General features: G+C 26.5%; 1 protein-coding gene across 3 annotated transcripts; it reads right to left on the reverse strand.

Annotated features, from left to right (window-relative positions):
* Positions 1-385: 385 nt before the first annotated feature.
* On the reverse strand, positions 386-25,786 carry LOC129959083 (S-phase kinase-associated protein 2-like). 3 transcript variants are annotated; one of them, XM_056071894.1, is made up of 12 exons: positions 25,723-25,786; positions 24,886-25,090; positions 11,514-11,613; positions 11,244-11,352; positions 10,311-10,425; positions 9,032-9,078; positions 8,786-8,920; positions 8,541-8,639; positions 6,701-6,828; positions 5,298-5,460; positions 3,873-4,069; positions 386-2,202 (listed from the first exon to the last, which is right to left on the reverse strand). In XM_056071894.1, the coding sequence occupies exons 1-11, from the start codon at positions 25,728-25,730 to the stop codon at positions 3,874-3,876; spliced, it is 1,305 nt and encodes a 434-aa protein (XP_055927869.1). In that variant the 5' UTR covers positions 25,731-25,786; the 3' UTR covers positions 386-2,202; position 3,873. The 3 variants fall into 3 exon arrangements, with proteins under 3 accessions (XP_055927869.1, XP_055927875.1, XP_055927881.1); XM_056071900.1 differs by lacking the exons at positions 24,886-25,090; positions 25,723-25,786 and adding an exon at positions 12,607-12,942; XM_056071906.1 differs by lacking the exons at positions 24,886-25,090; positions 25,723-25,786 and adding an exon at positions 12,183-12,289.
* Positions 25,787-25,909: the final 123 nt, after the last annotated feature.

Raw genomic sequence — 25,909 nt, forward strand, 5'->3', positions numbered from 1 at the left:
CGACTACTTTTGAAACAAATATATATATATATCATTTTGTTAAATATTACATCCAAATTTCATTCATCTAGTTTGTTAAATTCTCATTATATAGGTAAGCAATTTTTAAATGCATAAAGTTGTTAATAAAACTATTCCATATTAAATCAGTCAACACATTAACGCTGAAAAATAAAATATATGCATGAGTTCTTCCAAAGAAATTTATTGCAAACATATACAAAAACTTCATTATTTTTTTTTGACTATTTTAAAGGCACATATACAGTAAGTAAAATACTTACTTTTAACATCAAAAAGTCTCAAATAACAACAAGTCTTTATCAATAAATAACCATTTCATAGTTAAAAAAATATTAATAACTTATATGATTGTCATGTTAAATGCTTGATGAAAAATAAATCATTCTAGATTTGAGAAACATGACATACAGAAAGTTAATTTTAAATCAGTACATATATCAATAATTCTTTACTCCAAAAGAGAGAGATGAAATTTGAACAAAATTCATTAAAACTAAAATTTTATGATTTCTAGAATTTTTTTTAATCTTAATTTATTAAAATGAAATAAATTATCTTTTATGCCATTTCTAGCTTTTTATCACATACATGTTTATATGCACAATATGTCCGTTAATCACATTTGATTTTCAAGAGGTTAACTAATGTATTAAAGAAAGAACTGTTGAATGAATTTTACAAATAAATCTAATTCATTAATTTCTGAAATGTGCATCTTGGTAGCCTAAGAAATCTCCATATTTTCATTGGGGGCAACCTGAGATAGTAAATTTCCATAAATTAATTAGGTTTTTAATTCACTCCCACACATCTTACGATAGCAACTGTCGAAATTGCAAGTCTTCAACATATGTTATTACAAAGAGTAGATGAATCTAGTTTAATTCCATGGTCAAGGAAACTACACTGTGATCACCAAACTCGATTAAATTTTCTTCCATAAATTTTATGTTACATAAAATGCATTTTATTTAATTAATTTGCCAATTCTGTTAAAAATTAGCAACTTTTTTTTTTTTTTTAAGTAAACCAAAATCTCACCTGGTGTCTTGGTAAAACTAGATTCAAGAAAACACACACTAAAATTGAGAAAGTTTGGGAACCACTGTATTACCCAGGGTAAAACATAAAATGTCTAATAGCAGCCACAACCATGAGATAAAAACAAACATTTCTTACTTTTTAAAAAATAATTACCCTTAAACTTTATATATATATAAAACAAAACAAAGATATTTGAGTATTTTACATCACTTATTGGGTAATAAAATTATAATTTGAATTTAATAATACATCAGCAATAAAGCAAACATTGGGGGGGGGGATCAGTTCCAATAATGAAATACACTTACAAAATAAATAGATAAAAAGTAAATTAAATGGCAGTTTCAATTAAATATAACAAAATATTTACAACTAATATCTTTTATATATGAAAAACAGATTTAAAACACCCCACATAAATATTATAAAGCTTCAACACCAGAAAGCATACAGAAAAATGAATTTCTTAAAGCTATACAAACATCCATACATATTTCAGATGAATCACATTCAACTTTAAGGAACATTTATACATTTAAGTCAATTCATGCACAAACACATTTACACATGAAAAGTAGTACAGAATGCACATAATTACAAAAAGGAATTTAAAATATTCATCAACAAATAAAGACAAAAAGAAAGGTCAGATTCCATTCCCAAAATGTCTACAGAGCAAAAAAACACTGCTCTTATTCTAGTTTGTATATCAGATACATTTTTAGTCAAGAATATGCAATGAAGACAAAATTAAAAATATTTCATTATTAAAAAAGTATTTCATTACTAAATTATAGTAAGACACTCAGCAAATGAGTGATTCGCAATGAAACATCACACAGGAAATATGGAATAGAAACAAAATTATAGTTCTTGACTAAGCATGACTATAAACTTAATATTTAAATCTGTCTGAAGGAATGTGACATTTTCTGATTGGCAAATTCGATCTCTCTGTATGTCAAGTTCTAAATATTATCTATTGCTTTTCTTAAAATAGGAGAAATATTGAGCACTAAACACATTATATCACAGAATAGCTGGCAGTATATGGCTTGGTATATAGGAAAATAATTTATGACTATTTCATTGCTATTTCAACAGTATTCTGCTACTTCATGCTTGGTTCAAAATCTGTAAGATTTAAAAAAATATATATTATTCTAATTTGCTAAGAAATAATAAGTAAATCATACAAAATATCCACTAAATAGAATATGAATGTCCTAATTCTCATCTGAAATTTAAATTGTATCCAGAAAAAGATGGTAAATGCAGAAGTAACAAAACAATTAAAATTATAATTAACTGGAATCAAACTTTAAAAAATACCATATAAAACATGAGACCTGATTTCCAAAAAAGAAAATTTTTAATTTTCAAACATTTTTAATAATGCAAGTAGCAATATTGATATAAATTATACAAACTATTAATACATATTTAAATTCTGCTGCAAGAAATACAAATACAGAAGAATATCACATAAATACAACTTAAAGTTTTTTTAATATATCCTGAAATTTTATAATTTAGAATATCTACAAAATAATTTTTCAAAATAAAAATATACAGATATGAAACACTAATGAATATGGTTGATTTGTTTAACACTAGAGCCCATTACTAAGATGAAGCCAACAAAGCATATTTTTATATGTAACTATAAAATTGCATTGTCTGGTAACAGACCTAGTAAATGATTGATTACAAGGCCAGACATCCTCATATAAATATGATGAGGAAATTTGAAGAATAAGACAAAAGATTAAGCATTATCTTTATCTGGTAATAATATATCATTAATAAATAAAGATACAATTTAATATTTTTTTAAAAACAATAGAGCTGAGATAAATTTTGGCAGATGAAATCATTTTAATCTTCTCATTCCTAAAATCTTGTTCAAATATCTCAGAATACTGGAACAGCTAAATTCTCTTTCAAAGTTAAGAAAAAATCTTTCAAAAATCTTTCCCCCCTTCCCCTCAAAAATCGCAATGGCAGTATATATGTTCTTAAGGGATTGATGGACCAAAACAATCTCCATTTAATAGCTGATAGATATTAAGAAAATATCTATCAGTACAAGTAAATCATCTTAGTATTTCCAGAAAAAGTCTCTGTGCCCTAAAACTATCTTGGGCAGCACCTCTAACAAACAAGAACATATCAGGAATATTCAATCAATTATGTTTAATGAAAGGGAGTGAGGGAATTTACAGTGATATCCAGGTGACTCAGGATGGTACCATAGCTTTGTTGAATGGGTATTTACAGATTCATATCTTACCAATATGTTTTAAAATATTGAAGAAGGTATGATTGAAATTGGCAAAATATTTCTAACGGCAATTTAATTTTTTTAACAGATAAATATAAAAAATTATGTCACTATGAACAAAAAGTACCAAAAATGTTGACATAAAACAAAATAGGTAAAAATTTATTGTATCACCCCCTTAAAGTAATCAATCTTCAATTCAAATATATTTCTGTAAACATTTCTTTCAATCATCAAACAAGATTTAAATTCGTTTTTATGAAACTCTTTCAGAGTTTGAAGCGAAATATTCTTTTTATGGAAGGATGACTATTCAAAGAGGCAATTTCAAAAAAGGAAATAAAGTCATACAATGCCATATCAAGTGAATATAGTGTTAATGAAGCCTTACTTGTTGCATTTTTTCCCCCTTTTAACTCATGTATAATGATTGCACTATGAGAAGACACATTATAGTAGCCACATTTCAGGCCTCCACAAATTGCATATTATATATATATATGCATTTTGAAATACATACCTTAAACAGATGGGTCCCGTGTTCTGAGTCCCCAAATGCTGGTTCGTCTTACACCTGTTGTCGGCCTAGCAATGGTTGAAAATACATGTTGATTGATTTGGACATTGGGCATATACTCTCGCAATGAAGCAAGTGACTTATCAGTGAGAGTTCGGAAAACTTCAAGGTACTTGAAATTCTTCATCTCTTTTAAAAGCCTATTAACAAGAAATTGAATTAAAAAAAAAAACTTTTTTATTTTATTTTGCATGCATTTTAAATTTAAGTAAAAAGAAGGGGAAAAAACTAAATAAAATTCTTAAAAAGTAGAAATTGAGGTTGTGTGATCACAATAATCTGACTGGTTGAGTAAAAACATTTTTTTTTTTTTTTTTTTGTATTTGCAACTTAATCATAAATGTACGTTTTTTAATTATTAAACACCAATTATGTAATTCTGTATAAAAATAGTGGATATAGTGGTAAAAATGGTTATATTCACTTTAAAAAAAACCAATCATTTACACAACTAATGACAATACATTCATCAAAATCGTACAAACTTCAATAGAAGCAAACATTATAAGAATCACCCCCACCCTTGCTCTTTCCACAGATGAATTCATCATAGAATTGAATAAATATTGGATTGCATGCCAAAAATATGGATGCTGGATATTATGGAATACTGTTACAGCATTATAAGGCAAATTTTTCTATTTACGTCAACAGCTTTATTTTATATTCACTTCATTTTAATTTGTATTTTAAACCATTATTTAAAAGAAAGTTTTTGTGCCATCCTTGATCAATCTTATATATTATTCAAAGCTTTTAATGCAAATGTTTTAATAATAATTAAGTTACTTGCTAAGCAAACGATTTAAGTAAATTCAAACATTTAAAATATATTACTTTTTAAAAGTTACAATTTAATATTGGAAGCAAAGCATCAAACATATGCAATAGTTGTCAGATTATTAAAAAAAAAGTGCCTACAACTTTATAATTTATCAACAAGAGTATTATATCACTTTCAAATTATTTAAGAACTCATTAAATTTTTTATTTGTTAAAATCAGAACCACTTTTTTTTTTTCTGTTTCATTTATATTCATTCCTGGTAGATTATTTTTAGTAATATACAAGCATTTAATTTTCTGGAAGCTAAAAATTTAAAAATGGAATAATTAATATCATAAATCATGTGAGTAATGAAATCACTGAACAAAATGTTTTTTATCACTCATCAAGCACATAAAAAGTCATGAAACTACGCATATCAGATTTATAATCAGTCTAAAACACTTCTCAGCATAAGATGAGGAAAACAAAAATTTTGTATCATTAATAAATTTATGTAGTAAAATCAATTTCAAGTGTTTACCAAATAAAATCAAAATATTTATAATACCAATCATTATAAGAACAAAATCAAATACATACCTATTGCATTCAGCAGGAATATGATATGAACGACTAGAATGAAGATGCTCTAGGTTGGGACACATTTTGACTATCATTTCAAAAGAATGCTCACTAAGAAGAGGACAATCACTTATATCCAACTCTATCATGTTTGGACATCTCTGTAGAGCTTCTATCAAACCTACAAAGAGAAAAGTAATTAAATACTAGTATACAGACAAAATTGAATACTATTATACAATAACATTATAAAAATCGTTTTACGTAACATGATCTGAAAGATTCTGAAAAGAAAGGCAGTTCTAAAATATTGTAACTCCTTAAGGGAAAAATGCTATATCTATACTTTCAGTTATCATAAAATTTATGAAAAACACTTAGTAGGACTAATAGGACTTCTACAGTTTTTTGCATTTACAAATAATTCCCCCCTCCCTCCTTCTTTCAGGAAGTAAAAATTATTTCACTAATAGCATTAAAACTCAAATAAGAAGAAAAAAAGCATAAAATAATAGTAAATTTAAAAAACCAAAAATACAAATTACTCTCATTTTTTTAAATGTTTAGGCCAAACTTTATTATATATATTTTAACTATCCAACTGAAAAAAATGCAGTGACAGTCGTCATAACCCAGCTTAAAGTCATCAGTTACCATTCATGAAACTTTTCAAACTTTTACATGAGCTTTTTACATGTGCAATTCCTTTTCAAAAGGAGACAAACTTCACAATCCCATTTTTGTAAAACAGTTTATAAATTAAGGGAAAGAATTAATAAACATTAATATTATAACTTTTAATTATTTTCAAACAAATGTTAGAATTTGCAAAAATAAATAAATAAATAAGCATTACTTTTTAATAATTTTTACAACTTTACTTTAGGTCATGACCAAACATGCAGTTTTGTAGTAGCTCAAATACATTAATTTAAATCATTGCTTCATATTGGAGGAATAATTTTTCTTTCATTAGGAAAAAATAATAAATTATTTATAGAACAAAAAGTAAATGCAGTAAGAGGTATCTACAATAGGAATTGTTATTTTTACTTGCAAGGAATATATCAATTTTTACTTTAAAGGAATAAGCATCATTCCATTTCAAGCATCAGCCTAAACATATGAGTAAACTATTCGGATGTTATTTGAAAATCAAGAAAAGATTAGATCTATTTAAAATCTCAATTTACTCTACTTCTTTCTAAATCAAGTATGTAGAATATTTTTAATTACTTGAGTTCTGTTATTAACATTTACTTCCTTAAAATGTAAAATATAAATTACAAATAAATTTGAGATATAATAAACTTTTTAATTATAAACTATATTGTTTTCATAAAACACTCAAGTGAAACTAACTTTTACAGTCAATCAATAATAAAATTCTAAGTAGAATTAAGGAAAGAAATTATGTTTACCGTAGTCATCAAGTGTCTCTCGGTGGCCACTCAAATTTAGCCTCTCAATAGTGGTTGGCATAAAAGGCAAACAAGCCTCAATGCATTCAGTTGTGAGATTCGTCCAAGATAAATTCCATTCAGTTAATCTAAAAATAATAATAGTTAATACCAATTGTCATACATGGAAAAAGAGAATATTTTTCAATCATAAGGAGTTAGGGAAATGCTTTAGTAGAAAATTACATCAAGAAAAGCAGTTATAGAAAATACCAATTAAGTATTAACTACAATTAAATGTTGGAATTTTAAAAGTAATTTCATATACTAATTTAAATTAGGTTGATAAATGGAGAGAAAAAAAAAGACGAGTCCTGAAAATATAAATATTGTAAAGTTTCTGATCAGACAAGATACATGATATTAAAATACTTTTAGAGAAACAGACAAATAGAGCAACTGTTCAGTTTTTTTTTTTTTTTTTTTTTTTTGTAATTTATACTAATAATAAAAATGAGTATGTGCATATGTGTAGACACGCTATAGGTCAGATCATCTGACCAACAGCAATCAGATTTTATTGATATATATACCTTGGAGTATGGAAATGTGCATTTTAGAGTGTTTTGAAATTTTAACTAAAAATTAAGCTGAATCTTGGTACTTTTTCATGATAATTTCCAAAAATACTATTGCTCAAAAATTAATTTTACATCATACCAAAATTTTAAAAAGCTCTCTCTTTAATGATTCCTATTTATTAAATAAATAAATTTTTCTGAATTTTGACAACCTAAAAAAAATTTTTCCCCGGATATTTCTAACAACAGATTACATTATTTCTCCGAAATTAAAATTGTTTTCATTGTTTAATCAAATATGTAATCATGTGTTTTCCGTCTGCTGTTGAAAGCTAAAGAATAATGATTGTTTAATATCTATGTAATTTATCACATAAATAAACAAATGAAGTTACAACATTGGAAAATTTAAAAGATAGATTTTAGTTGTTTTTTTTTAGCAGGATATTTAAGTTTTTATGATGTTAAGGGATTGTTTAGATTAGAAAGGTGCATGCATATGATAAACAGAACTTAATTAAGACATTTACAATAGTACAGCTCAGACAATTTAGCAGAATCACGAACATGGAGTTATTTATAAACAGTAATTTATTTCAAATCAGATATCTTATCCTTGCGAACCAATTGTCACCTGAAGCGATTAGTGGATATTTAAGATTCGATTACAATAACCCAACAACAAGAATATGGAGCTATGTGATTTCAGCTTCATCCTATATATAAACATAAAATGCCCTGTCCCGCACTCATTTTAAGCAAAACATAGTATCAGAAAAAATTAATTTAATGTGTTAGTAAAAAGACAAAGAAAAATGGGTCATTTAATAATATTAAATTTTAACAATATGAGTTCATTTGCAGGCATTCCAAAAGAATAAAGCATCACCATAGAAAGAAGAAATAATAGAAAGAATTATCCACTCCAGAATTCATCCAGATTATTTTCCCATATGGAATTTATACCTAAGATATAATTTTCAATATATTGCTTGAAATTAAAAATAAAGAATATGGATTTCCAAACCGTACTTGCGAGAAAAAATATTTTAGCTTTCAAAAATTTGAAAACATCTCTTGAGCAATTAAATCTGTTAAGTGAAAATTTGCGATGTAAAATTGATATATTTTCAAAATATATTAAGAAATGCTTAGACTCATTTTAAAAAAATGAAAGGTACTGTTGTTGCTTACAATAAAAAATTCTAGTTATAAAAGATATTCATAATGAATGGAGAAAGTAATTATAAATATATTCAGAACTAAAAGAAGATATTTACTTCTCGCAATTCACACATATTGCATTAAGTCCCTCTGGAGTGATACCGGTACACATTGCCATGTTCAAAACTGTTAACTCATGATTTTGAGCAATTTTTCTAAAAAATAAAATAATTTATAAGAACAAATAATTTGAAAATAATTATATAAATTAACAATTATTCAAAAATAAACAAAACTTGCATGTAAAAATAGTATGAAATAGAATTTCAAAAAAATTCAATGAAAAAAATGTTTCACATACTTGCAACAATCTTCATTTAATTCACAGTTTTCAACACTCAACTTTTTCAAGTGAACACAAACAGAAAGCAGAATGGCTAGATTTTCAGGTGATATGGTGACCATGCTTAAATCTAAATACTGCAGGCTTGAATACCTAAAATAATAATTATCAAAATTTTTTAGAAAAGTTTCCACCAAACAGTTATGTTCTGGCAACAATATTACAATTAGATATGAAATAAATACAGATAAAAATCACTAGTACCATTGTGGACCTTGAAGGAACTCTTCAGAAAATACTGGAGATTTCACCTACAGAAATAAAATATTGGAAAAATTTGAAGATATATAATTAAGGTTTTAACATGCATACACACAATAATTTTTTTTAAGTAAATTAAAATTTGAAGAGTAGAAATCTACTGCTTATTGTGTCATAATCATATACATAAACCTTTTACTATAAATAATTTTAATTTCGGAAATCCTTTTTGTGTGGATTCATATTTCCCCCCCCCCCTCATTTTAAGGATAATTTACAATATCTAAGACACAGATTTACACAATTAATTAAGAGTTTATATGCATTCAAACACTTATAATAAAAGGGAATTAAAGTGTATAGAAAATATTAAATACTCCACAAAAAATAAGTAACTATTTTACACCCAAATTAATCAAAATCATAAGTTTCAGTACAATTCTTTGAAATTATATTAGTTCTAAGCTCACCCCCCCCCCGAAAAAAATCAAAAAGTTGTTTGAAAATTATCTAAAAGAACAAGGTATAGATATGCAAGAAACAGTTCTTAAAATATTATAAAATATAAAACAATAAGAATTCCTTTCAATTTCTATGCATTACCTTGAGAATAAATCAAAAGCAAAAAAATGAAAATTTCAAAAATATGGCTAATACATGGCATCTATTCAGTGAAACATGCGAGTTTAGGAAAACGTAATATGGAAGGGGGGGGGGGGGAGAAAAAGGAATACAAACAATTTATCTGTGGAAATTAAATGTAACTATCCTGAAATGAGAATGGGCTATTAACATGTTAAAGCCTTTTGTTTTACTTTTTGGAATTGTACTCTAAATTCACCATAAAGTCATAATGAGATGATATACGAAAAACATAAAATTGCATATTCTGACATACTTGCAACATTAAGATATCTTCAATATCTATTTCTCTACAGTGAAATTTTGAACAACACGATATTTGAAGTACATAAGAGGAAATGTATTAATCAAGCAAGCATTGAAATGTATAGCCTTAAAAAACATTCACTAATAATAAAGACTAAATTTGTTAAATCACACCTTTTTCTCAGTCATGAAAATAATACAAAAACATGAAGTTAAAATAATTTGCCAAGAATGTAAAATTCCAAATAATGATCAATTTATTTTTTTTAAAAAAATTAAAAATTACCAATGTTTTAGTTAAGCAAAAACAATGATCAAAATTTCCATATTTTAAATACAAATAAATTCGTTAAATTATTAAAAAATTAGTATAATAAAAAAACAATTTACTAACCTCTGACATAGCTAATCGTAAAATTGTGACACCTCTGCGCAACAAAATCTCCAAAACACAAGGTTCAATTTTCTTCCTTCCATAATCATACCTTTTCCATAATGACTCATCATAACTATAAAAATGTAAATGCAAAAGGAAGTTACAGGGTTGAAGACTCATAAGTATATATAATAAAAGCAAAAATTGAAGAAATTTAAGTAGAATAATGATATGAATTGTTTTGATGGATAGCTATCAAACCTATTGGCAGAATCTATTATTTTTCACACATTTTAATGGACAGCTATCAGACAAAAAAACCTTTAAACAAAGTAGGAAATAGACTAAATGTGGTGTAAACCATAATAAATATGCAGAGATTTAATTCTTCCCAATTAAATTTATTCTCATAAATTCTCAGAATTATATCAATAGATATAGAAAAATTATATACTCCCTGAATTTGGCAGAAGAAAAATCTATGGAAAAAAATTTGCTCTTTGACTTACATTACAACTATACTTGTGTTGATCTTACTGTTTTCAGAAAAATAAAATTAAATATATCTACATCAAATATACAATTAAAAATATCTTGATGTAGGATTTTAATTGCATACAGTGATGATTAAATTTTGCTCCAGACTATAAGACTATAAACAGAACAATTTAACTTATTGTATCTTTGTCCCTTTTTCCAGCAGGACATTTTGCTGTTTTTGCTTAGTGAAGGAGCGAATTGGAATTACATGGGTAGCACATTAATCTAATAATGCTGAAATTACAAAAAACTTCATTCCTACTTTAATCAGAAAATAATTGTAGCCAAATTAAGGAAAATGTTTTTTAAAACATACTTTACAACTATAAATGTAATTTTAAATGTCAAAACAAAGCTTTAAAATATAAAATTTTCTCTCTACAAAAACATTTTGTATTATAAAAATCTTACCTTAAATCTCTCCACCTTTTGCAGACTGCAGAGCATTTAACGATAGTTGTCTTTGGCAACCATTGAAATATATACAAGATTATTTCATCTGAGAGCTTTGAAAAATAATCTAAAGAACATAAATGAATAAAAATCAAATTTTAAATCTACACTGAGCAAAATAATGTATAGTAGCTAATTATGAAAACTGAATGCAATAAAAATATTGATCACAAAGCAAATTTTGTTGTTTCATGATTCATACACAAAGAATAAAAATTTGAAACTTACCTATACCACTTGGTTGAGGAAGATGCTGTTTCCTAAAGAGTACAAATTCATCTCGGCATATTTTATGGGGTTTATGATACAGATTTTCACTATTATGTCCCTAAAAGTAAATTTACGTTATTAAATAAAAATTAATAACATAATCAAGAGTCATTTTAACAAGTTGCAAAAAATTGTAAATTAAAGATGGTCTTTAAAATCCAAATAACAAAAGCAACACAGTTATAAATCATTCATTAAAAAACACATATGCAAATTAAATAATAAAAGAAATACTAATAAAAGTTATACAATTTGATATTCATTCATTCATTCATTTCCAAACTCACCAAATTTAGATTGTCTATTTTTCAATCTTTAGCACATTATTATTTTATGGTCATTTTTAACATAAGTCAAGAAAATTGCTTAGAATCTCAAAAAATAAACAAATTATTCATAAAGCTATTTTTAAGCAATAAAATGTTTAATTTAAAAATGCAGTATAGTAATATATGCTCCTTCATTTCAAGAAAGTACGCCTAAATAAATAATGCATAAAAGTAAAAAAGAGTTGAAAAAATAAAATTATTTTTTAAAAAAAATTAAATTTTAAGACTTCCTTTATAAACAGAAATGCAATATAAAATAAAATTTTCTTAGTATTAAAAAAAAACAAATTTATTTTACATTATCTGAAAAAAACTTGAACATGTGAAAATGCATTCGACGATTTACAAAATACTTGTCAATAAACAACTAGGATTACTGTCAACAAACTCCGCGCACGTGTTTGAAGAAAAATGTAAACAAAGTGTAATTTACCTTGCTTGTCACGAAGTGATGCATAAATAACAATAATACTCATTTGAATAATTTTATTTATCAATTCTTTTCTTTAAAAAATTTCAATAGAAATTATTTTTAAGAACAAAAATAAATCCAACTCGGATAATAAATTCAAGAAGTGTTTCGAAGAAAATATATAAATATAACTGATACAATGTCAGATTTTACTTGAAAAAAATTATCGAAACAAAAACAATTCTTGATACAATATCATTGAACTAAAATAAAACTCGCAATTATAAAGATAACATTCAACAGAACTTACATCCTCTTCACTGACGTTAGAATTTACAGACAATTCAAACATTAAATCCTCAGCTTCTTCTATCGATGTTTTTTCAAAATGTCCTCTTGTAACAAAATCAGGGTTATTGAACATCACAATTAAGTTCAATTTCGCCTTCCTAACAATTTCAAACCATTTTTGTAGTTCGAATTCGTACTCCGATTCTGTAGTAATCGTAATGTCCGTCATATCCCGTGCAGGGAAAATGCTAGAGTGAAAGAAATTTTCGCAGGGGGGTGGTGAAAACCGGTATGGCCTTGGGTACACAAACTCACGTGTAACTATCGAAGGGAAATAGAACAGGTCAGGGCTATCTTTTCCATGTCCTCCCCCTCGACGCATCATTGGAAGCAGCAGCGCAAGTTCACAGCAACGTAACTATACGTTCACTGAAATCGTCTCTTTGTAAACAGATTTGTTTTATTACAAAATTAACTGCATCCAAAAATATAACAGTGAAAAAAATCTGTCTAATTTAATTTACATTTCAGCACGGCAAATGCCAAAATAATTAAAATATGAACCTAAAAAAAAGTTGTTCAAAATGAAAATTGTTTGAATAACAGAATCACAAAATTCATTTCCTTTAACCCAATGAAGCATTTCAATATGATTTACCAACTACATAATTATAATAGAATTCACACTGGAATAGAAACCAAAAACCAACTATCCTTAGCGTTTATTTGGATTGAACTTTATATTCGAACACAACGTCTGGCATAATTAGAAAAAGAAGAAAAAAAAAAAAAAAATGAAAACTCAGCACATGAAAATTAGAATCGATCAAAAATATCATTTGGCTTTTTTTAATAGATTCCTCGGTATCCTTATTGATTCACTTAAAAGGATGCAATGCGCAATTATCATTGAAATAGACATATTGATGATTCAAATTTGAAGTAATTTCAATTTTAAGTAATTTAATTCAATTAATATTTTTAAATATTTCAATACTTTTAATCAAAATAACACATTTCTAAGAAATTGCTAAAGAGTACTTATAGCAAATATATTTATTAAATTTCATAGATTGATAGTTATGAACGGAAAATGGAGATGTATTTTTGTCTCTTTTTCAAATTTAATTCAAATACTTGCTCAAATCTTTAAAAAAAACATTCAGTTTTGAAAATTTAAAAAAAAAATTCAAATCCTTTAGTTTTTTTTTTTTATTTATAAAAATATCTGATAAAAAGATGATTCCTTTAAGTTGAGTGTGTTAAAATTATATACTTTACTTTTAATTAGCCGTTTTTGGCGTCCAATTTGTTCTACGGGAATATTGATTATCTTTAAGAAAATCTTTTATACATAATTTGGTAATCATTATTGCCTCAACAAAATTTTAATGTTTAGTTTAGTTATATTAACGTCCCGTTGTAAAGCAACACTAGGGCTATTTTGGGACGGACCTCGTCATTTTGAACCGCGGTCAGATGATGAGGAAGACACCTGAGCTGGCACCTCCCTCTCCACACAACACCAGCGGGAGGACGTTTGGTCAGGACGGATTTAGCGTGCAACAGACCCCCTTACACGAAGGTTCTTCGGTGGAATCTGGTCTCGAACCTGAAACCCTACGGCTCACAAGCTGAGACCTTATCACCAGGCCACCGCGGCCTCTACAAAATACTTTAAAGCATCAAATTGTGGCAGGCATTAAATCTGCATTAAGTATAACATTAATTTCACCAAATAACTCCACTTCCAACTATGCGTTATCTTTAGTAGTACTATAACTTTACTTTATTATTTTTCATGTAAAATGCATGGATAATAAATAATATTTCTCCTTAAACTTTCGATAACAAAAGTAAACTGCGCGATTACATATCTAATGAAAAATGATTTGAGCGTCAATGCAACGACAACAGAACTGAAGCAAATTGGTAAAAAAAAAAAAAAAAAAAAAAAAAACTCTGAAATTTAGAGAAAAAAATTATATGGCTAAAAAATGTGTATAGTCAATAAGGCAATTTTTATGAATTTTACAGTGATGTTAAAATAATCTTTGTGCAATAATATTTCAGAAATTATTACGAAATGTGACAAAATCTCGCTCAATTTCACTTAAATAAAATTTCATCAACATCATCATTTCTAACATCAACCCCCAAAGAATATTTATGGTAAATTTTGTAACTCTATATCAAACAATCTGCGCACTCTTACACATACACACACTGCCCCCCCCTTTTTTTTATTAATAATTAATCGCTTCTGTCGATTAGTTGGTTGGCCGGGAATACTCGTTATATTTAATTTTAAATAAATTGTTCAAATATAATTTCATGTCCCTGTTCTGTAAAATTGTGAGATATCAAAGCCGCTTTGTTTTATTTGTCTTGTATATGTTCTGTATATTGTATTCATGAATGTTTCTATCAGTGATCAGAATCAGATATCAGAGGCGGTCAGATCAGGCGGCTATCAGATTTGGCGACCATGACATCATAGCGCTATTAAGATTGGCTCATCTATTTACTAAATTTAGTGTATTGTGCCTTCACTTTTTTTATTCGTCACTTTTTTTTTTTTTTTCGTAAACTGCACAAATATTAAACAATGCGCTATTTTTAGCTTTCAGTAATGGAAAAAAAAATCGTACGATTAAATATTTGATAAAATAATGAAAACCGTTTGAATTTCAAGGCACTAATATAATCTATTGCTGCAAATTAGGCAAAATATTTTTAATAGCGAAAATTCAGGAAAAATTTGGCGACTATTAAATTGGTATCATTAAAAAGACAATTCTTAAACTTTGTAAAATTTAATTTGCACAATAATATTTCCCGAATAAAATTATTCGGGAAAAATAACAAAAGTCAGCTTAATTTTCAGTTAATTTAAAATTCAAAAAAAAAAAAATCCCTCAGAGATGCACATTCTCATCCTCCAAAGCTCATATGTGCCAGATTTAGTAGCTGTACGTCAAACGGTCTAGCCTATACAGTGCTAACACAGGAATTCACCTTTATTTTTAACTAGCCGCCTTTGGCGACTAGCCGGTTCGCCAATCTTAATGCTCTAATTTAAAATTTTAATAATTAAATATTTTATGTAATTCCTACTTTAAAAGCTCCTTCATCAAAATATTTTAAAATTTCAAATTTTGATAGTCTTATAATTCCTTCATAATATTATAAAGGCCTTCAGCCATAACGTAATATGTATCTCTCTAATTTTCTGTTAGTTCCCGTAGAATTTATGCTTTAAATTAAAGTGGAAAGGATTAATCTGCAATTAATATAATAATATTTTTTACTAAAATAAAGCATTTTTTTGATTACTGAAAGCAGAGTCACTGAGCATTTAAACCTTATGGGCACTAAAAAATATCTTTCTAAATTTATGTAATATCTCAAGAATTTGCCAACAAAATTTTCTCAGATTCATCATTAGTAGATCGATTCATTAACAATGTTTAATTTTAAATGCATCAAACACTAAGAAAATAAACAGAATCATTTAAAATAATCGGTCGAAAACAGGTTAAAAAAACTACTTAAAAAACGATGTACTTAAAACTATAAGCATATACAAAAAAATATATAACATAAATACAATTTCATTACAAAAGCATACAACTAACCTAAAAATAATTTAAATCAAGTCCGCATCCGTTGAAAATAGTTATCAACAATCAGAACACAATGCGCATGCGTGAATTTTCAACGCCAGTTATGGTAACACAAATGCGTGAATTTTTCTACGCCAGTTGAGGTAACGCTATGCAGATTAGACATTTTTAATTTCCTTTATTCTGTCTTATTTTAATTCAAAAGTAATTCAGAATGAATCTGAAAGATCGATTCATTAACAATGTTTAATTTTAAATGCATCAAACATTAAGAAAATAAACAAAATCGTTTGAAATAATCGGTCGAAAAATGTTAAGCTTAACTTCATTAGCGCGGGGGAAAAAACCTGAAGCCTTACTCAGTTGGCGGTGGGGAAATGAAAATTTCTTTGGCGGAGAGTTAGTTTTTAATTAATAATTAAAATTCTAATTAAATATTCAAAAAAAGGAACCCCAGGTGCACATTCCCGACCTCCAAGATATACATGTACCAAATTCGGTAGCTGTAAGTCAAACGGTCTGGCCTGTAGAGCGCCAACACACACACACACACACACACACATTGAGCTTTATTATAAGTATAGAGTAAATTGCTTTATCACATTGATATTACGAACTGATTCATAAATACAATGGAGTTTTCAGTTTATATTACAAAAAATAAAGCACATCTCTTACAACAGTGACTGAATGGAGAAAATTATTATTATATATATAAATAAGCTTCGATTCTTCATGTGGGAGGTGGGGGGGGTGATTCTCGAATTACTTTATAAGAATCTTACAAAAATCTTTCATTTTATGGTTAATCACATAATTCATTTTCACAAATTCTGTTAGTTTTCTATAACACGGCAGTTTTATAGATTATGACTAAGATGTTCCAGTGGATATAACTAACATCGGTTTGACACAGTAAATTTTGGGGTTTTATGAATTCCTAAGGGACACAAAAAAATTCCATAAATGGTGATATACATTTTTCCTTATTAAAATTACCAAAGAGTTTTTAAAAATACAAAGGATCTGAAATTGCAAGTTCATTTAATTATCTGAGTACGGACGTACTGCACATGATTTTAAAAATTTAAGTTGCAATTTCTTTATCTAGCATTACACACTAAGATAATTCCTTAAGATTACTAAGATATTTTTCCAATGATATAATATTGGACATGAGTCATAAAATCTTTATTCGTTCCTGATAATTCATTATCAATGAAAAATCGTTATCTTAATGCTATTTTAGTCACTGTGAATTACAAGAATACATTTACAAATATAAACCATTAAATGATAAACTTAATCATTCATCAAACCCGCACAGGCACATTTATTTATTCATTCATTCTATATGTGTCATATGCAGTTACATAGGACTTAATAAAGATAAATGTTGATTATTCTAATAAAACTAACTTGCCATTGGGATTATTATTGTAATTTTTTTTTCTACAGCGCTAAATTGTAATTCATAGGTTAATTCTTACCAATTGATTCGAAAATATTATTAACTACAAGAGTTTTGAGAAAGTTCAGACTACTGTTTCTATGCTTACACTAATGAAATCCTTACATTCCCCAGCTTGATTCTCTTTTCATTTCATGTAGGAGGAAAGGTATTCTATTACAAAAATTATAAAAAGCAAGATTGGATCAAAGAAAACATACATTTTTTTTTCGAGTATATTTGAAATTTAATACATTTTGATTCGAGATTTATGCTTAATACGGCAAAGATTAAATTAATTTCCCTAAATATCTCAACGATAACTAAACATTTGAGGATAATTTTTTAAAATAAAAATAAGATTCTTTTTTAAAACCATAAAGATGCTATTTATTTCAGGGTTGCCATTCAAATCTGGAAAGAAAAAAAAATTTCCTGTTTTTACTGTACGTATATTCAAGATACGAGGAAACAAGCGAATAACATTCTAATGCTAGCTAAAATAGAATTTTGTTTTAAGGATGGAAAAAGCAATGAAAGGAAGCAACAATTTAATATTATCTTAATAATAGCATATTAAAAAAAGGTTTAAATTTACAAAAAAAAAAAAAAAAAAAAAAAAAAAAAAAACAATTTATCTTTATTTATTGTCTAGAATTAAGCTAGATAAAATTTATATATTGGGGGAGGGAGTATATTACCTCTCAAACCCTTTAATTGTAAGCCACACAAAGGTAAGGACTTGGGTAAAACACAAAACATTTTTGTTATCATGATACAAATCATTTAATGATTAACAAAAGCATCACAAAGCAAGATTTTTTTTATTTATTCATTTTTGCAATTCAAGTATTTGGGCATCCATTTCTGCAGATTTTTCAGCATCAGTTTCATAGATCAAATCCTTAATAAATAAAAAACGGTACGGCATTTTTGTACGGCCTAATGCACATTTCAGTGCACGAATGTGAATATTTCCGAGATATTGAATGAATTAAAGGACGACTGTGACGCAAAAAGTTTTAATGCCCATAAAAATCCAGCTTTAAATTATTGTGCTCGAGCTAAAAAGTTCGAAATTAGTTTATTTAAATCCGCTGTTTTTGAATTTAGCGTGTCATTCTTTTTAGATACTACGTCTAGCATCAATGATAGCTCTTTTGGACTGGCACGCAGTCTTTTATGTTTATCGCTTTCAGCATGACTAGTAAGTGCCTGTTTTCCCATATTACTTAGGCTTATTACATTGTTCCAAAGCGAGCAGTACGCAACAAACTGATTTTGCAGAACTTCTCGAACCCATTCTGCAAAATCAGAATTGGGGGGGGGGATCAGTCCAATTCGTATTACATACGGATTTTGAGCAGTTCATAGCTTTGATTTAAAAATATTCTCTAATCCACTTAGAATAAGCTCATAGTTTCTCAAATAATAAACAAACCATTCAATAAACCCAAGTATGGTAGACTAAACACCACCGCATTGCTTCCGTAGATTGAATGTTGGTAATCCCGCCCTATTCTTTCGCGCAATTACAGAAGTCTCGTGCATGCCCATTGGCTGCAATTCGGGAATTTCATGGAAAAAGAACAAATGTCTCGCAAATCGGAACAGTAAAGATTTATGGAGAAAGAAAGGGGAAGAGAGAAAAAGGTCGAGTTATGCATTACGTAAACGCGAATGGTATTGCTTCGTTTTTGAAAGCTATGACTACCATCTTTCTATCTTCAGAGATCGTCATTTTTTGGATGAGAAAAAAACTTCAGAGATCGTCATTTTTTGGATGAGAAAAAAACTTAAAATTCCTTTTTTTTAATGAAAATTTTCAAATTTCCTTGCATTTTCCCGGTGTTTTAGACGATTTTTAATTCCCGGTTCTCACGGTGTTGTGGCAAAAATCCTCCACTTAAACTTTCATGAAGCAAGCACATGGAGAAATTAGAGTAATCCTCAAAATATTCAATTCAATATTTTGACGAATTTTCATGTTTTAGAATTTTTCTATAAAATCAAACGAAAAAAAAATCACTTCGGAAGTATGTCACCCTATGAGGACGATAACTACAAAACGCAACATATTATATAAACGAAATGTTTTCACGACACCAACGTTCCTGATTTCTATGCAATTTTGAAAGATTCGTTGATGGGAAGATTGTCTTCCTGTAAGTCTGCATTCATGCAGACACAATGACTCAAGAACACTATGAGATAAATAGATGATATTTATATATGGTCTTTTAGATCTCTCATAATCTTATCTAACATCTCTTAGAATAACTTAGAAATATTACTAACGGATTAGACAGCCGAAGCATATCACAAATGGAAAGGCCTATTTTCCAGTCAATTTGGCGTCTATTTACATTAAAAAAATAAATGAAAGTGAGTTGTTGAGGAGCTGCCTCTTCCCTAAGTGTTTTTCTCACCATCAGCATACTTCTTAGAAAACTGAGCCTTTGCTTGTCACTTCTATAATCATATTTTTCATTATAGTCATGCTTGATTAAATAAAAGCTTAATAATTATTGCTAAATGTTGATCTGAGCTATAACACGAATTGATGAACACTTATGTCGAATATACTATCTATAGTTTGTATACTAAGTCATATGTTGCCCCCTCCCCATTCTCCATTTTAATGTTGACAAAGAATTCTTCAAATGATACTACTGTCATTCTTAGATAGTCGGAAAACTTTTCACCATCGTTCCATAACTCCACAGCATTCGATAATAATTTAGTAAACAAACCAACTTTACTTCATAAATGGACAAATGTATTGAATTAAAAAAACTTCTTTCCTTCTGAACTTTTTTTTTTAGTTGATTGTTTATTAAGAAGAAAATAAATGTTTCTTCATCCCAAACTATCTATTTTTGAGACCTCAAATCTCACAAGCCAGTAGGTCTACTCTTTTTGATGCAATGGTACTCAAAGTTCATTTGAAGATACAATGACGAATCTAGTAATATCAATTCATATTAAATGAAACATTCATTGCTTAATATATTCTTGCTTGTGTTGAAAATTATAACAATTTTCATCTTTTCTTCAGATTTTCATATTCTGTACAATTTTTTAAATTAATTTATTTTTGAAAAGAATCAACTTAAGAGACAAAATAGACTACAATTGGTCTATTAAATAATATATTTTTAGACTTGAACTAATAATGATCTATACATAATTACTATTTGGAAAAGGTCAAATAAAAACTGAAGAAAATGAAAAAGAAATGAAAAAATAGAAAATATGCAGCAGCGATTTTTATTATAATCATTTGAAAGATTTTTTTTTCTTTTCTTCTTATAACTAGGTTGATAAGACTTCAATGTTCCATGCCTTCTAGAATAAAATGATTATTATCTTCTTCAAAATAGAATTAATTTGAGTTTTATAACCATATAATTCCAAATAACTCATACATCTTAAAATTAGTTAATTTAGAGCTGTTAGAGCCAATTACCATTAGAAAGTGTCACTGAAGAGTATTAATTATTTTTGATAAAAATATTAACAATAAACAAAAAAAGTTGCATATTTTTTTTTTTTTTTTTTTTTTTTTTTTACTAATTGGATCAACTAATTAAGCAACTTATATGGGAAAGATGTTTTTATTTTTAAACTAATTTTTTTTAACTAAAAGGGCAAATGATTGACTATGAGATCTGTAAAGAAATTAGACAAATTAAACTATAAAATAAACCATATAAAAAATTATTAGTTCATATTAACTAATTTGACAATCCCTGAATACTATTAAAAGACCATTTTAAATTCATAAATAATGTGCTAGGATACTATCTTAAATGCATTCAAAAGAAACAGGTATTTCATATAATTTAATAAATATTTAATTTATGAATTTGTGTTCTTGTAATAAATCAGTAATTTCTAACATTAATTTAGCAATGGTATATAATTTTAATAACTGTCAGAGCTGCAGATGATACAATACACAAATACTTAGATTATTTGATATGTGTATATTTATTTTATAAAAAGTTATTTTATCAAAAGCTTACTTTAAATTGCAATGTTTATAATGTAATAACATTAAGTGTATAGAATTTGAATTTAAAAACTGACTATCATTTAAAAACAAATTCAGTGCTCAAAAAATTTGTCTATTTTTTTAAGCTTCAAGAGTTCGAACATGTTTAGGTGCAGTTATCTATCTCCTGTACTTTTATCTTCCTAAAGTATCTTCTGTACCAATTGGAGAAATTATTATACATCTTACAAAGACTTAGTTGTTTGTCTAAAACTTAAATTTGTTCATTTTAAAACTTCATTTCTCAGTGTTGAAATATATTTCATAAAAAAGATGGTTAATTATATTTGTATCTTAAGCTCTCACCACAAATTATATATGAATTTATTTAAATAAATAATGTATTTCAAGAAAAATTCAAGAAGTATATAAAATAATGAGTTCCATTTTTTTATATATATATACTACTTGGTTTTGGGTGTTTAAAGCTTATTTTGAGATTTCTTTATTATTTACTCTTGCAAACTACCAGTTTATTATGTGGAAATATTTATTCATGTTGATGTTATTCAGATGCAAAAGCAGAGCACTGAATTAATAATGAAATCCAAATTGCATAGGTTATAAAACACCAACAATGTTTGGAAAAACAAAAAATTCAAAAATGAGTAAATTAAAGAGAAACATTAATTTATCTTCAGTATCTTTTTTTTTTTTTAATAAAGGTTTTCTTTATTAAAAAATCTCTGCTGTATAATAAATAAAAATTATCTATATATGACACAAAAATTTTAAATTGGGATGAAAACAATGAAGTTTACAATATTGATAAATGTACAATTTTGTCAGCATGATAAGGAATGTCAAATTATAATTTAATAAACAGGACTACCAGAACAGAATGTCAATTTCAAAATAGAAATCATAAAATTGACACACAAAAAAAAGAAAGAAAAAGAAAAGAAAACACATTAACTCTTGACTTTTTTTTAAAAAATCCAACACATGCCATGAATTTTTTGCTTTATTTCAAAAGGTAGAGCAAATAAAAACATTCAGTATGACTTTTCTATAATAATAAATAACTCATGAGACAGAAATAGTTCATTTGTTCATTGCCATTAAATCAAATTTTTACATGAAGAGGCAAAATGCAAAGTTGCTATAATCTAAAATAAATTAATATTTCTATGATGAAATTCTAAATGAAAAAACAAAACTTCATCCCCATTACAAGCAAACTATACTTTTGCTACTTGCAGTTAATTTTAATTAGGATATAGGACACAAGCATCTCATCTTTACTCAACAAGGATTGGTTCAACATTTTTTATGCTATATTATTATTATTATTAATAATAACACAATTTTAATCTATGGAAAATAGTATGTTGCAAATTCTGGCTATTTATTTTATAAATTTATTATGAATGTAAAAAACAAATACAAAGGGACTGTTTGTTTGTTTGTTTTTTATGTTAACTAATACCTGTTTCTATTAATTAGTGGTGACTTCTTTAAAACTGTTATTTCTAAAATAATTTTAATTTTTCAAGAAAATAAAAAAAAAAAGTAATTCCCATAATGTATTGGCAAATTTATATTTATACACTATTTATTATTCACTATGTAAATATATAACCTTTAACAGCACATTTCACTTTCAGCTATCAATAATTTTACTTTTACTCTAGTATCAAAATTAACTAAATAAATGAACATTAGAATATTAATTTATAAGAAGTGAGAAAAACTTTTTAAAAAACCCTTACAAATTAAATCAGTTACTATTATCCAACAATATATTATCTCTTACAAGTGTGAATTTTTCCAAGATGTTAATCTTTAGGCCAAGTGCTAATACACTCATTTGTAAGAACAATGCAAAGAAAATAAATGTCAAATCACCTATTATTTGTATAATTATTGAACATGTTCACTGAATCATAATTTCAATGAGGAAGTTTAATAAATAAAATTGGAATTTATCAAGAAGATTATATACCTTCTCAGCTTACACAGCAGTAACTAAAATACAGATCTGTATAAATTAGCTAAAATTTTATTATGAATACAATCCATAGCACTTTTAAGTATTAAATTTTTAAAAATGAATTTTAATCCTATGAGGCGAGTGGAGTGAAAATTTATGAAAGAAATTTTAACCTCACAAAAATTTATTGTGCCTTTCAAGTCAACTTAAAAGCATAAAAGTCCCCTTTTCATACTTTCAGTTGAAGTGAAGTATAAATTAAATTTTTAAAAAAATACAAAGTACTACTTATTTTTAAAATGTTTTATTAAATATTAGTTATTTCATTAAAAAAATTATGAAAACAAAAATATAAACATCTACAGTGACTTTTAAATAAAAATAATTACTAAATATTCATGTGAAAAATTTGGAATAAATATGTTGAGAATATCTTTTGTCCTTAATTATGACATATGAAAGCTGCAAGCAAGATGTCCTTTGATTAAAAGTACAAGTATAAATTTACATCCTACTTTAATACAAATATAAATCAATAATTTTAAAGGATATTAGAAAAATATTATCACAAATTGAAAAAAAAAATACTATAAAAGAATGGTAAAATTGCTATAAACAAAAATTCACCAAATTTTATTTGTAATTCAAAAATTTGCATAATTTTAAAAGTACAAATATCATGCATAAAGACACTATTTCCACAGTTTAAGAAAAAAAGAAATTTAAAGCCCTGATATAAAATATTCATACATAAAAATTAATTATATCATATTAAATAGAAACTAAGAAAGGAAAAAATTTTTAAAGAAAGTTTGATTTATTATTTGTATTTAATGATATTGTTTAATTTGATTATTTAAAATACAAAGCATAGATGAAACTATATTAAACTAAAAGAATACTTAATGAATTATAATAATAAAATTAATCACAAAGTAAGTAAATATTCCTTGAAGGCTTTGAACAACAAATATATTGTTAAAAAACATTGTAAATTATTATTTATTTGAATCAGACTCATACAAACAAAAAAGGAATTATATAATTCTATCAATATATATAGAGAGAATATAAAATTATTTAAGCATTTTTTATTAAAATTATTTAAGCAATTATTTAAGGTATTTCTTCCAAAATGATTAGCATAATACACATAAGTACAGTAATTTTCATTTAAAAAGTGTCCAAAAATTATCAATAATTTTATAAATATATATAAATATAAAAGATACCTGCACAGCAGCATGCCTTCTCACTTTACCAGAAACTGGTTGATAATCACAGTCTGAATAAGGCAAATCTAACTGCATTGCATCTTTTTCATTTCTTGAAGAATTATTGAAAGATTCTCTTCTATTGTAAATAATATTAGTATCAGCTAGTGCTTTTGTTGATCTTTTTCGGGGCATTTTCAGTTTTTTCCTATTAGTTTGTTTCCTGAAAAGAAATTTCTTTGTCTTGAATTTATCAAATCCAACATAATAGTACACAAAGTTCATTCCTTTTCTGGTAAAACAAAATCAAATTTCAATAATAAATATTGGTTTGTAAAAAATGTAAGGAAAAATATTTAAGTTGAATCTGAAATCTAAATTGTACCTTTTAATATTATAAATCACTCAAAAGAGTTTTGGAATTCTAAACTTTTCTTCTTTTCAAACTTTTGATTCAGTCCTGAGTAACTTACAGTAAACTATGAATTTTTTTAAAAAAATAATTGATAACAGAATTAGTTTCCAGTAAACTTGACTAAAACTATTGGAAAATGAAAATCACCATAGTACTCTATATTTATTTGCAAGACCTTCTATTGTTTCTTCAGATGAGAATGAATCAAACAAATTAAAAATCCCATTAATTACAAAAATCAACCAAAGAAACAAATAATTATTTTTATATCAGAGATGCAGCATTATACATATTGTTGTCAGGAATATGACAGTTATACGAAATAAATCAATAATAGGAATAATATAAAAATAAATAAATCACTTCAGTAATTTTTAACAAAAAGTATTTTTGATATTTACTAAGAGTCTCCAACAATTTATAAGAAATTATTTACTTACGCGGGCATTTGAATAAGGCTTGAAAATGCAAAGTCTGGTATGTGTGGAAAAGCGGCAAATAAGTTTTAAGATAATTTTTTTTTATTTTTAGCGCCTGATGCTGAATAACTGTTATTGCCAGTTTTAAACTTCTAAATTAATGATTTAAAAAAAAATGAAGGATAAATAATGTTATTTAAGCTAAATA

The sequence above is a fragment of the Argiope bruennichi genome, chromosome 2 (assembly GCF_947563725.1).
Source record: "Argiope bruennichi chromosome 2, qqArgBrue1.1, whole genome shotgun sequence".
NCBI classification, from domain to species: domain Eukaryota; kingdom Metazoa; phylum Arthropoda; class Arachnida; order Araneae; family Araneidae; genus Argiope; species Argiope bruennichi.

Bases quoted from the DNA above. Each gene is read 5' to 3' on its own strand.
- LOC129959083 (XM_056071894.1), bottom strand. The intron at 11,353-11,513 runs GTAAGTTTCAAA...TATGTTCTTTAG, and splicing joins TCCTCAACCAAGTGGTATAG to ATTATTTTTCAAAGCTCTCA. The intron at 8,640-8,785 runs GTATGTGAAACA...TTTATTTTTTAG, and splicing joins TTAAATGAAGATTGTTGCAA to AAAAATTGCTCAAAATCATG.